The sequence below is a fragment of the Rhododendron vialii genome, chromosome 6a (assembly GCF_030253575.1).
Source record: "Rhododendron vialii isolate Sample 1 chromosome 6a, ASM3025357v1".
Lineage (NCBI taxonomy): Eukaryota > Viridiplantae > Streptophyta > Magnoliopsida > Ericales > Ericaceae > Rhododendron > Rhododendron vialii.
In genome coordinates, this window is record NC_080562.1 from 33,575,529 (window position 1) to 33,587,217 (window position 11,689).

Below are 11,689 nucleotides of genomic sequence, written 5' to 3' on the forward strand. Positions count from 1 at the left end.
AAGCAGTTTAAGAACGTTGGCTGTTATGCCATAGGTGCAGCTTCCTCCAACTTTTCTTTTTATTGATGATGCTCAAACGACTGAAAAACAAAAAACCCTTGCAGTTTTGAATCCAAAAAATATATTTTTTCACATATTATTTTTTTATTACATCAAATTAAAGTCTTATTGAATACTTTAATTTAGTGTAAGAAAATAAAAAATAATAATATGCAGAAATATGTTTTTTTTTTAAGTTCAAAATTGCACGAATTAATTTCGGTAGCGAGCATTTAAATTGGGACGGAGAAAGTATTCCGTTTATTTTTTCTTAATGTTCTTCACTATCTATTGTTTGATCAAGGCTATGATTGAGAGGTGACCCATTTGTATACAATTACTGGATCCGCCCAGTGGAGCCTAGTTTTAGTTGACCCACCCCTTCAGTACGTACATTACAGCATTTATGCTTTAAGGCCCCAATCCAGGAAGGCAAAATTAACCAAGTGTACAATTGGAGCGAACTTTTGACTTTGGATCCATCCAACATTAATGTTCCCCAGCAATTCGCCCAACGGTTTCTAACGCGTGACATAATTAGCCGTGGACAAAATTACACACACTACTGGCGCGACCCAGTGGACTAATTAGTTCATAGTTTGGCAGGTGGGGTTGCCTTAATATATATATATAAGGGTACGTAGCTCTTTCGGTTCAAAGAGAACAAGTACACTAGTGAACTGAGAAAGCATTTCGCAATGGGTGCTTCTCGCAGATGGATTTTCGTTTTTCTTCTTCTGTTGAGCATTGAGTTAAATTTGAGTGCTTTCTCTCTCGGAGATTGTGGTTTTGGAGGTCGGAGGGGCTGCGGCGGCGGCAATCATGGCTGGGGAGGACGAGGCGGTGGTGGCTTCGGTGGTGGTGGTGGTAGTGGGGGTGGGCTTGGAGGTGGGTCAGGAAAAGGTGGCGGGGGTGCTGGAGGAGGTGGTGGCTTTGGAGGTGGGGGAGGCGGCGGTGTTGGAGGAGGGTCAGGTAAGGGTGGTGGTGTTGGAGCTGGAGGCGGTGTCGGTGGAGGTGCTGGAGGAGGTGTTGGTGGGGGTGGTGGCATTGGAGGTGGGGGAGGCGGCGGTGTTGGAGGAGGGTCAGGTAAGGGTGGTGGCGTTGGAGCTGGAGGCGGTGTAGGAGGAGGTGCTGGAGGAGGTGTTGGTGGGGGTGGTGGCATTGGAGGTGGGGGAGGCGGCGGTGTTGGAGGAGGGTCAGGTAAGGGTGGCGGCGTTGGAGCTGGGGGCGGTGTCGGCGGAGGTGCTGGAGGAGGTGTTGGTGGGGGTGGTGGCATTGGAGGTGGGGGAGGCGGCGGTGTTGGAGGAGGGTCAGGTAAGGGTGGCGGCGTTGGAGCTGGGGGCGGTGTCGGTGGAGGTGCTGGAGGAGGTGTTGGTGGGGGTGGTGGCATTGGAGGTGGGAGCGGCGGTGGTGTTGGAGGAGGGTCAGGTAAGGGTGGCGGCGTTGGAGCTGGGGGCGGTGTCGGTGGAGGTGCTGGAGGAGGTGTTGGTGGGGGTGGCGGCATTGGAGGTGGGGGCGGTGGCGGTGTTGGAGGAGGGTCAGGTAAGGGTGGTGGCGTTGGAGCTGGGGGTGGTGTTGGCGGTGGTGCTGGAGGAGGTGTGGGTGGAGGTGGCGGCCTTGGTGGCGGGGGAGGCAGTGGTGTAGGAGGAGGGTCAGGTGGTGGTGTTGGAGGAGGTGTTGGTGGTGGGGGAGGCAGCGGTGTCGGAGGAGGGTCAGGCAAAGGTGGAGGATTTGGAGCTGGAGGTGGTGTAGGTGGTGGTATTGGAGGAGGTGCAGGTGGAGGTGGCGGAGGAGGAGGAGGAAGTGGCGGCGGTCTTGGAGGCGGATCAGGCCATGGTGGTGGATTTGGCGCTGGTGGAGGTGTAGGTGGAGGAAGTGGAGTTGGTGGAGGTGTTGGAGGTGGAGGTGGGTTTGGAGGAGGAGGTGGCGGCGGAGTTGGTGGTGGATCAGGAAAAGGCGGTGGGTTTGGCGCAGGCGGAGGTATTGGCGGTGGGGCATGAAGTTTTGCATGAATATTTGAAATCTATCTAAGCAAAAGACTGTTTTTGTGTAGCTTATAAATCGTGAAAAGAGCTTTAAGCTGCTAAAGCCAATCAATGTATTACTCCTATGATATATTGTCATCCCTTAATCAATTGAGGGTGGTTTAATTGTCACTAATAAGAAACAATATTAACCGCATACTAGTACTCCATAATTTATGTTCATCTGAAATGCGTGCACCGTGTTTGATTTTCGCACCCTTAACCAAAAGGAGAGTACTCCTGGTCAGGACACGGTAATATATATTTCATCAATAATTATAATATCATACAAAATCAATTAAATTCCAGTGTACGTTTTTATAAATCTTGGAATTGTGACTTAATTTCCATTCTTAATACTTTTTGTTAAGGCTGTGTTTGACTTATGATAGGGAACTGTAACGCCCCGAATATTCGGAGACATTAAAAATAATAATGAAAAGATTATTTCCACAAAAGAAATTCAAAGATTTACTGCGTCACCATTTCAAAAGCAGATGTCATTATTTTACAACCGTTTCGAATAAATCAAAATATTACAATATCCAAATACACTTAGAAGCTTCCAAAATAAAGTAGACTTAAATTAATCAGAGCGACTATGCGCACGGAAACCAAGGTTTTCAGCTTCTTCCTCAGTAGGATTTAACTCGATCGAATCGTACGACACTTCTGTCCCATCTTCGGTACCTGGCATTTGAGTTACCAGAACAACATAGTACCGTGAGCGATAACGCTCAGTAGCCAAAACCCACCCGAACCCATAACTTACAAGCAACGAGATATATAATAGGAATGCAATAAAAATAACATCAATGCAATAAAAATAACATCAGAAGATAACAAATCTATTATTTCATCACTATTCTTTAACCTAAGTGAAATCTCAGATCTTATCCACAGATCCGTTCCTACCCATAACCTCTGGCACAAACACTGGTGTGGTCCGACTCCCCTTTTCCAGATCCGAATGAAAGATACCTAAGTTATATACCCGGGTATCCCATCCGCAACCATAAGTTTGGATAAAACTTCACCGGCAACGCTCAAGCGCCGTCTAGCCCGGGTTGTGACGCAAGCACAATGCCACCCTTATGTCTCGTCCCAACATCCGAGAGCCGACCACCACCATGCCGTACCTAGGGTTCGTAAATCCATATTTTCAACAGATCACCACCAATCAACCTTCAACAATTCAAATCCCCGGATTCCTTGTCCGGAATCCCAATCACAGTCTCTCACTTTATTCAATTTTTCCTTTTAACCATATTTCAATGTCTAAGATGATAAATCCGCACATCGCAACCATCTCAGGATCCTATTTGTCCAATCTATCAGTATAACAGCATTTCACACAGTTCAACATTTTTCGAAACATGCTCATGGTCTATAACAACAATTAAATTCGCAATAAAAACAAATCATGCGATGAGGCTAAACACGCGAATAATTTATCATACGTTAAATCTAATCATGCAATTCAATAATCCAACTAAACATACCAACATGCAAAAACTATTTAATCGTGCGACAACACTAATTATGCGATTAAAACAAATTAAGTTATTCCTTTTATTTTCTCTTTTCTTTTTTTGAAACTAAAGTCTACGATTTACTCTTAATCACCTCGGGACTTATAATCTTAGCCTTTAATACTCAAGGGTTAGATTTATGAGCTAATCTATTTGAGGGACTAAACAGCAAATATTCTAAGAAATTTTCAAATCCAGTGGCTACCATTTTCTGGAAAAACAGTGGGTTTCGGCCGGTTCGACCGGCGGCATCGGAATGAAACTAATTAACTTCGGGGCTTAATATTAACTTTTACCATTTAAGAGTTAGATTTATAAGCTCTTAAATCACGAGGGGTTAAACTGTAATTATTCTATTTTCTATTTCAAATTCCAGTACTGTTTTCAACGGAAATCAGTGGGCTTCCGCCGGACTTCGACCGGCAACGTCGGATTCGATTAATATCATACCGTAACGCTAAAAATCATAATAGAAACACAATATATACTTAGGGAGGTGAGTCCCGAACTACCTCTCGTCCGGTGATACGATTTTCGGAGGGATTTCGGCGGCGGCGGAACTCGGCTGTTTTTGTGGCTGTTTTCCGGACTGTTTTGCAGCTAGTACCGGGGCCGGAACGAGCAGACTTTTCGGGCCCATTCGGAGAGAAAACGAAGCTGTGTTTCGGAGCCAGAATGGGGCTGATTCAGAGCTCGAAAGGATTTGATTAAAAGGTGGGTTTCGTGACTGGGATGGGCCGGTGGTGCCGGAGGTGGTGGAAGGAGAAGGTGTCGGGCGGTGAGGATGGGAGGCCGAGAGGGTGGTGGAGGAGATAAGGTTGTATATAAGGTGATGTATTCTCTCTCTCTCTTGTTCTCTGCCAAAAATAAATGGGAAAGGAAATGGGGTTTACTTTTGCAGGGAAAAAAAAGAGTATGCAGTGTAGGGAAAATAAATGGGTTGCTGCAAATGGCAGAGGAGAGGGTGGAGGTTCGGCTGATTTTGGGGAAAAAGGAGATGTGAGGTGATGGTGAGGGTTGAGTATGGGTTTAGTAATAGTTTGGTTAGGATTCTAGTTTAGGATTTAGTTGGATTAAGGTTTGGGTAAAATGATCCAGTGTACACACACACACAATAAAGAATTAATTCATCGGGCACTTGCGCGCACAATCGATTATGGAATAAAATTTTGGTGTAACGACATAAATAATTTTTCGCATTAAATAAATTAACAAAAATAGTATTTTTGTTTTGATAATAATAATAATTATTTATTAAAAATACCGGGTCTTTACAATCTATCCCCCTTAAAATAATTTCGTCCTCGAAATTAAAGCATACTCCGTAGTGAATGCAATCGTCAGTAGTTGGCATGAATCATGTCTTCTTGTCCCCCAGTTGATTCCTCCAATGCTCGGTGTCTCTATAGGATCTTGAATAATTGATTGTTCGTCCTCGGGTAACTTTTTCTCTATTATCCTAAATTTCACCGATTGCTCTTTATAGATCGTTTCCTCGTCCAGTGTGACTTCCTCTCAATTGAGTACGCGAGTGGGATGAGCCATGTATTTCCGTAGCATAGAAACGGGGAAGACATTGTGAACTTTGGCAATCTGCGGCGATAAAGCTAGGCGATAGTCTACCTCTCAATTCGCTTCAAGATCTCGAACGGAATAATGTAGTGAGGCGATAACTTTCCTTTCTTGCCAAATTGGATGATCTCACGGAGCGACTTGAACAAAAAGTACATTGAAAGTCTACGATTTCATTTTCTTGTTGGCGTAACTCTTGTATAAGTTGAGTCGTCAGCAATCGTCTTCCTTGATCAATTCTTGAAAGTTTGGTCCATGTCTCCTAAAAGATGGGTGGTACTTTTCTCCAAAAGAAAATGATGAGATTACAAAAAATTTCAAGAGGTTTTTAAGCATGAATCAAATATTCGAAGGTTAAAGCACCAAATAAAAGTACAATAAATCCTCCTCCAAGAGTCAGAAGTATGAGTAGTTTTTGAGTTGGAGTTGGAACATGATGAGAATAAGGATCAAGTTAGACGAAGTAAACTCAATGATTTGGAAGAAGAGTTTCATCATTGTAATAGTTCTGATTAAAGATTTATTATGCGAGTGAAACAAACACGTACTTGGGCTTTCAAGCATTGCTATGGAACAAACAAGGCGGGTCCTCTTAAGAAATACAGATCAACTGCAATAGGTGCTAAAGGATTACAAGGTTCAATGATGAAACTGAACTAGATATTTATTTTGCACCACATTGGCCAAATGTGTTTCAAAACAAGCATCTAACTCTAGTTATTTAAAAGAAAGGAAAAAATAATCAACACGAGTGAAGAGCAAACGATGACTTTCGAATCCAAAAATAGAAAAAGTCATTAATAGAACAATGATTGGATCTTACTAGCTCAAGACATTATACAAAGCTCAAGGAAAGTGGAGTATAACAACAACATGTTCAAGGACTTGACATCTCCAATATTGAAACGGAACTAGGTTATGGAATTTTAGAGTTTTGAAAGGTCGGACACATATCTTATTGCGATATCAAAAGAATTGAAAGTTGTGGATAGTTGATAGTGCGCTGATCAAAATAAACGAGAATTGCTCTAAACATGCAGTATTCAATGGATCAGAAAGGTTATACTCATAATTGAGTAATTTGTTGACTTCAAATCAAATTAAAAAAGGTTGGAACAATATGATCTTTAGGAATACCCAACTCACAAAAGAAAATGTCACGAGAGTTAGGTGCTTGGAATAGACAAGAAGTTCAACGATTTGAGCTTTAGTTGAAGTTGCAGCTCTAACAATGAAGAGCCATAATGAAGGTGATTTTAAGAAGAGCCAAGAGAGATTGAAGGTAGCGGACAGTTAGGATACAATCGATTGAATGAGAATGGTGACTTAGATGAATATTCGTTAATAGCTCGTCTATCCCCCTTAAAAAAAAAATAGAACCTCATTGCAAGAGAATGGTTGCTGCTTTCTCAGATATTGACGACCTTGAGCTCTTCATGATCTGTTTGAACTATGATGGTGCCTTCATTGGATGTAGTTTGCATAGTATATAGCTGGGTGATGATTTTGAATCTCTGACAACATCATGATTTTATTCGTTGATCTATCTACTTGCTCGAGGGGTGTACGACGCTGGAGGTTGGGGTGTCAAAATAGTCGATCTGGCAATCGCTTGTAGAAGTTGCATAACCTCCATGTTACTCGATATCTCATTGAACTTCGTGTTGCGTTGACCTCGAGATTGGAGTTAACATGTTGATAATGTGGGCGGCGTCGACAGTAGTGTTCATGCGAAGTTGTTAAAGGGTTTCTACTACGGATTCGTAGCAAAGGATTTTGAAATTGCAAGAATAAAAAAAAATTGAATTTTTTCTATACAATGACATGCAAATAATTTCTTTTCCTTTTCTTTTTTTTTAAACAAAACCCCCCCCTTTTTTTTTTAAACACACATAAAATGAACAAGAACTATTGAAAGTATCTATGCATAGAGTGCCACATGGGCCAGAAATGCATGCTTACTACAGTTTGCCCTTACTGCTAGTCAAACATGCAAGACTTAAGTTTTCTCATGGTACGTTCACACAACGACCCTATCCTTTCCAACTTATCTTTGATCGCAGCCTAGAAGAGGAAGGAAAAATCATCTTTCAACAGGTACTTAATTTCATAGGTAGCCTCTTCGACGACCTCGATCGCTTCTCCCACGATTGTCAAGGCCTACCACATCGTTTTCGAACGAGAACTTTTTGACCGTGTTGATTGGCTTACATATACAATAAGGCGAGTTCTTCTATCTCTTTCTTGGAGTTGTCGACTTCAGTACTTTGATGAGTTGCTTCGGGCGACAAAACATATTCATATGCTACTCTTATAATAAAATAAAATATCGTATAGTAGCTAAGACAATAGGTAGATTAAGCATATAACTACCCCGGACAACACTATTGGAAAATGTTCTACCCAATCTACCCAAGGCCGAGGGTTTGAACCTAGAGCTCTGATACCATTTGTAACGCCCCGAATATTCGGAGACATTAAAAATAATAATGAAAAGATTATTTCCACAAAAGAAATTCATAGATTTACTGCGTCACCATTTCAAAAGCAGATGTCATTATTTTACAACCGTTTCGAATAAATCAAAATATTACAATATCCAAATACACTTAGAAGCTTCCAAAATAAAGTAGACTTAAATTAATCAGAGCGACTATGCGCACGGAAACCAAGGTTTTCAGCTTCTTCCTCAGTAGGATTTAACTCGATCGAATCGTACGACACTTCTGTCCCATCTTCGGTACCTGGCATTTGAGTTACCAGGACAACATAGTACCGTGAGCGATGACGCTCAGTAGCCAAAACCCACCCGAACCCATAACTTACAAGCAACGAGATATATAATAGGAATGCAATAAAAATAACATCAGAAGATAACAAATCTATTATTTCATCACTATTCTTTAACCTAAGTGAAATCTCAGATCTTATCCACAGATCCGTTCCTACCCATAACCTCTGGCACAAACACTGGTGTGGTCCGACTCCCCTTTTCCAGATCCGAATGAAAGATACCTAAGTTATATACCCGGGTATCCCATCCGCAACCATAAGTTTGGATAAAACTTCACCGGCAACGCTCAAGCGCCGTCTAGCCCGGGTTGAACTTCACCGGCAACGCTCAAGCGCCGTCTAGCCCGGGTTGTGACGCAAGCACAATGCCACCCTTATGTCCCGTCCCAACATCCGAGAGCCGACCACCACCATGCCGTACCTAGGGTTCGTAAATCCATATTTTCAACAGATCACCACCAATCAACCTTCAACAATTCAAATCCCCGGATTCCTTGTCCGGAATCCCAATCACAGTCTCTCACTTTATTCAATTTTTCCTTTTAACCATATTTCAATGTCTAAGATGATAAATCCGCACATCGCAACCATCCCAGGATCCTATTTGTCCAATCTATCAGTATAACAGCATTTCACACAGTTCAACATTTTTCGAAACATGCTCATGGTCTATAACAACAATTAAATTCGCAATAAAAACAAATCATGCGATGAGGCTAAACACGCGAATAATTTATCATACGTTAAATCTAATCATGCAATTCAATAATCCAACTAAACATACCAACATGCAAAAACTATTTAATCGTGCGACAACACTAATTATGCGATTAAAACAAATTAAGTTATTCCTTTTATTTTCTCTTTTCTTTTTTTGAAACTAAAGTCTACGATTTACTCTTAATCACCTCGGGACTTATAATCTTAGCCTTTAATACTCAAGGGTTAGATTTATGAGCTAATCTATTTGAGGGACTAAACAGCAAATATTCTAAGAAATTTTCAAATCCAGTGGCTACCATTTTCTGGAAAAACAGTGGGTTTCGGCCGGTTCGACCGGCGGCATCGGAATGAAACTAATTAACTTCGGGGCTTAATATTAACTTTTACCATTTAAGAGTTAGATTTATAAGCTCTTAAATCACGAGGGGTTAAACTGTAATTATTCTATTTTCTATTTCAAATTCCAGTACTGTTTTCAACGGAAATCAGTGGGCTTCCGCCGGACTTCGACCGGCAACGTCGGATTCGATTAATATCATACCGTAACGCTAAAAATCATAATAGAAACACAATATATACTTAGGGAGGTGAGTCCCGAACTACCTCTCGTCCGGTGATACGATTTTCGGAGGGATTTCGGCGGCGGCGGAACTCGGCTGTTTTTGTGGCTGTTTTCCGGACTGTTTTGCAGCTAGTACCGGGGCCGGAACGAGCAGACTTTTCGGGCCCATTCGGAGAGAAAACGAAGCTGTGTTTCGGAGCCAGAATGGGGCTGATTCAGAGCTCGAAAGGATTTGATTAAAAGGTGGGTTTCGTGACTGGGATGGGCCGGTGGTGCCGGAGGTGGTGGAAGGAGAAGGTGTCGGGCGGTGAGGATGGGAGGCCGAGAGGGTGGTGGAGGAGATAAGGTTGTATATAAGGTGATGTATTCTCTCTCTCTCTTGTTCTCTGCCAAAAATAAATGGGAAAGGAAATGGGGTTTACTTTTGCAGGGAAAAAAAAGAGTATGCAGTGTAGGGAAAATAAATGGGTTGCTGCAAATGGCAGAGGAGAGGGTGGAGGTTCGGCTGATTTTGGGGAAAAAGGAGATGTGAGGTGATGGTGAGGGTTGAGTATGGGTTTAGTAATAGTTTGGTTAGGATTCTAGTTTAGGATTTAGTTGGATTAAGGTTTGGGTAAAATGATCCAGTGTACACACACACAATAAAGAATTAATTCATCGGGCACTTGCGCGCACAATCGATTATGGAATAAAATTTTGGTGTAACGACATAAATAATTTTTCGCATTAAATAAATTAACAAAAATAGTATTTTTGTTTTGATAATAATAATAATTATTTATTAAAAATACCGGGTCTTTACAGGAACTCCACAAACAAGTTTAGTTTAGGGACTAATTAAATTGGCTTCACAAATTTATAATCCAAACACAAACTCTAATTAAAAGTTGGTCTTGCGCACAAACACTAATATTTATGAAATATGAGCGCTAATATGAGGCATTAGGCAAATAAGCAATAGTTTAATTGGCCCTTAACGAGCTGTTTAGGTTGTAAATCATCCAGGGTAAAATGAAACAATAAAACCGTCGATCTATAACATCTTTTTCATCTCTCTTTTTTTGGCGATTTTACGTAAAAATAAATAAAAGCACAACAATTGTATACTCGAGTGCCAGTACTAGAGTGAATGCATTATAAGCCGTGGATTTTGATTCCTAGAGTTCAATCTCTACGTGAAAGATGAGCAGCAATTAATTGGTAGTTGGTGCCATATACATTTCCACTTTTAAAGAAAAGCTCCATTCAGCAATAATAAAAAAAATTATTCTTTTTCTTCTAATTGTGTCCCTGATTTTCCACATGAATTAAATAAGGACAAAGTTATTTAAAAAGTGGTGCAGAAGAAGAATGCGCGGTAAGAACAATCTCAACAACAAATAAATCGACACTCTCTTAAACTACTTCTGTATATGTTCAATGCCAACAATGAAGATCGTGTTAGCCCTAATTAGGGCTTAAATTTGTAATCAGTGGTTGATCCATGAATTTAGTATGGTAGCACTAGTTGTCAACAATAATAAACTTATTTGGAAAAATTCTTTTATATCCTTTCGACTTTGATAAAAAATTTATTTTGGTCATTCACCTTTCAATTTCGACATAAAAAATACTTCGACTTTCCAATTTTTTTCAATATCATCCTTTAGAAGGAATCCGTTTTCTTTTTGGATGAAAAAAATGACGTGCCCAACACGTGACTCATTTTGAGGGGCATTATTGCCCTTTCCCCTCCTCCCTCTCCCCTCCCTTACCCTAGGTCCATTGGAGGGAACATTTGCTACCAAAAATGGTTCCCCTATATATAAAATGGTCCCCCTGTGATTTGTGAGACAATGGGAAGCAGGTATATGCATTGAATATTATGTGTTGAAATTGCTTTTTTTGTTGAAACTGTGTTGAACCAGAGGTATATATATGCAAGTAGGCCAATGTGTAGACTGTTTTTTTTTTTGTTTTTTATTTTGACAAAAACGTGAAACTATTTTTTGGTTTGGCCAATGTATAGAAGTTTTGTTGAAACTGTGTTGAAACAATTTGTTGAAACTATATTTTTTTTTTTGGGCGAAAAGCTGACCAAGATTTTGGGAGAAGGAGTTCGGTTTGGATTAAAAAGTTAAATGACTTTGTATTTTATTGTCCTTATTCAAAAAAAAATTCATTTGTTAATTTTGTGTTAAAATTTTGTGACTTATTGATTCGTCTTGACGAGAGAAATCGAAAAAGTAAAAAATTTGGATCGAAACTCATAATTTTTTGAATAAAGACAAAAATAAGTCAATAAGAGTTTCGATCCAAATTTTTTACTTTTCCGATTTCTCTCGTCGAGACGAATCAATAAGTCACAAAAGTTTCACACAAAATTAACTAATGCGGAAAAAAATGAATAAAAACAAAAAAAATAAGACAAAATGACTTATAATTTAAAGGGGGGCCATTTTTTC

At 40.5% G+C, this 11,689-nt stretch overlaps 1 protein-coding gene across 6 annotated transcripts; it reads left to right on the forward strand.

Annotated features, from left to right (window-relative positions):
* Nucleotides 1-644: 644 nt before the first annotated feature.
* On the forward strand, nt 645-2,220 carry LOC131330674 (glycine-rich cell wall structural protein 1-like). Of its 6 annotated transcripts, none has more exons than XM_058364343.1 (2): nt 645-1,713; nt 1,750-2,220. In XM_058364343.1, exons 1-2 carry the CDS (start codon nt 738-740, stop codon nt 2,037-2,039), a joined length of 1,266 nt encoding a protein of 421 aa, XP_058220326.1. In that variant the 5' UTR covers nt 645-737; the 3' UTR covers nt 2,040-2,220. The 6 variants fall into 6 exon arrangements, with proteins under 6 accessions (XP_058220326.1, XP_058220327.1, XP_058220329.1 ...); XM_058364344.1 differs by having other exon boundaries at nt 1,756-2,220; XM_058364346.1 differs by having other exon boundaries at nt 645-1,701; nt 1,768-2,220.
* The last annotated feature ends 9,469 nt before the right edge of the window (nt 2,221-11,689 follow it).

Coding starts and splice junctions, on each gene's coding strand:
- LOC131330674 (XM_058364343.1), top strand. CDS start 738: ATGGGTGCTTCTCGCAGATGGATTTTCGTTTTTCTTCTTCTGTTGAGC. Junction 1,714..1,749: donor AGGTGGTGGTGTTGGAGGAG/GTGTTGGTGGTG, acceptor GTGTCGGAGGAG/GGTCAGGCAAAGGTGGAGGA.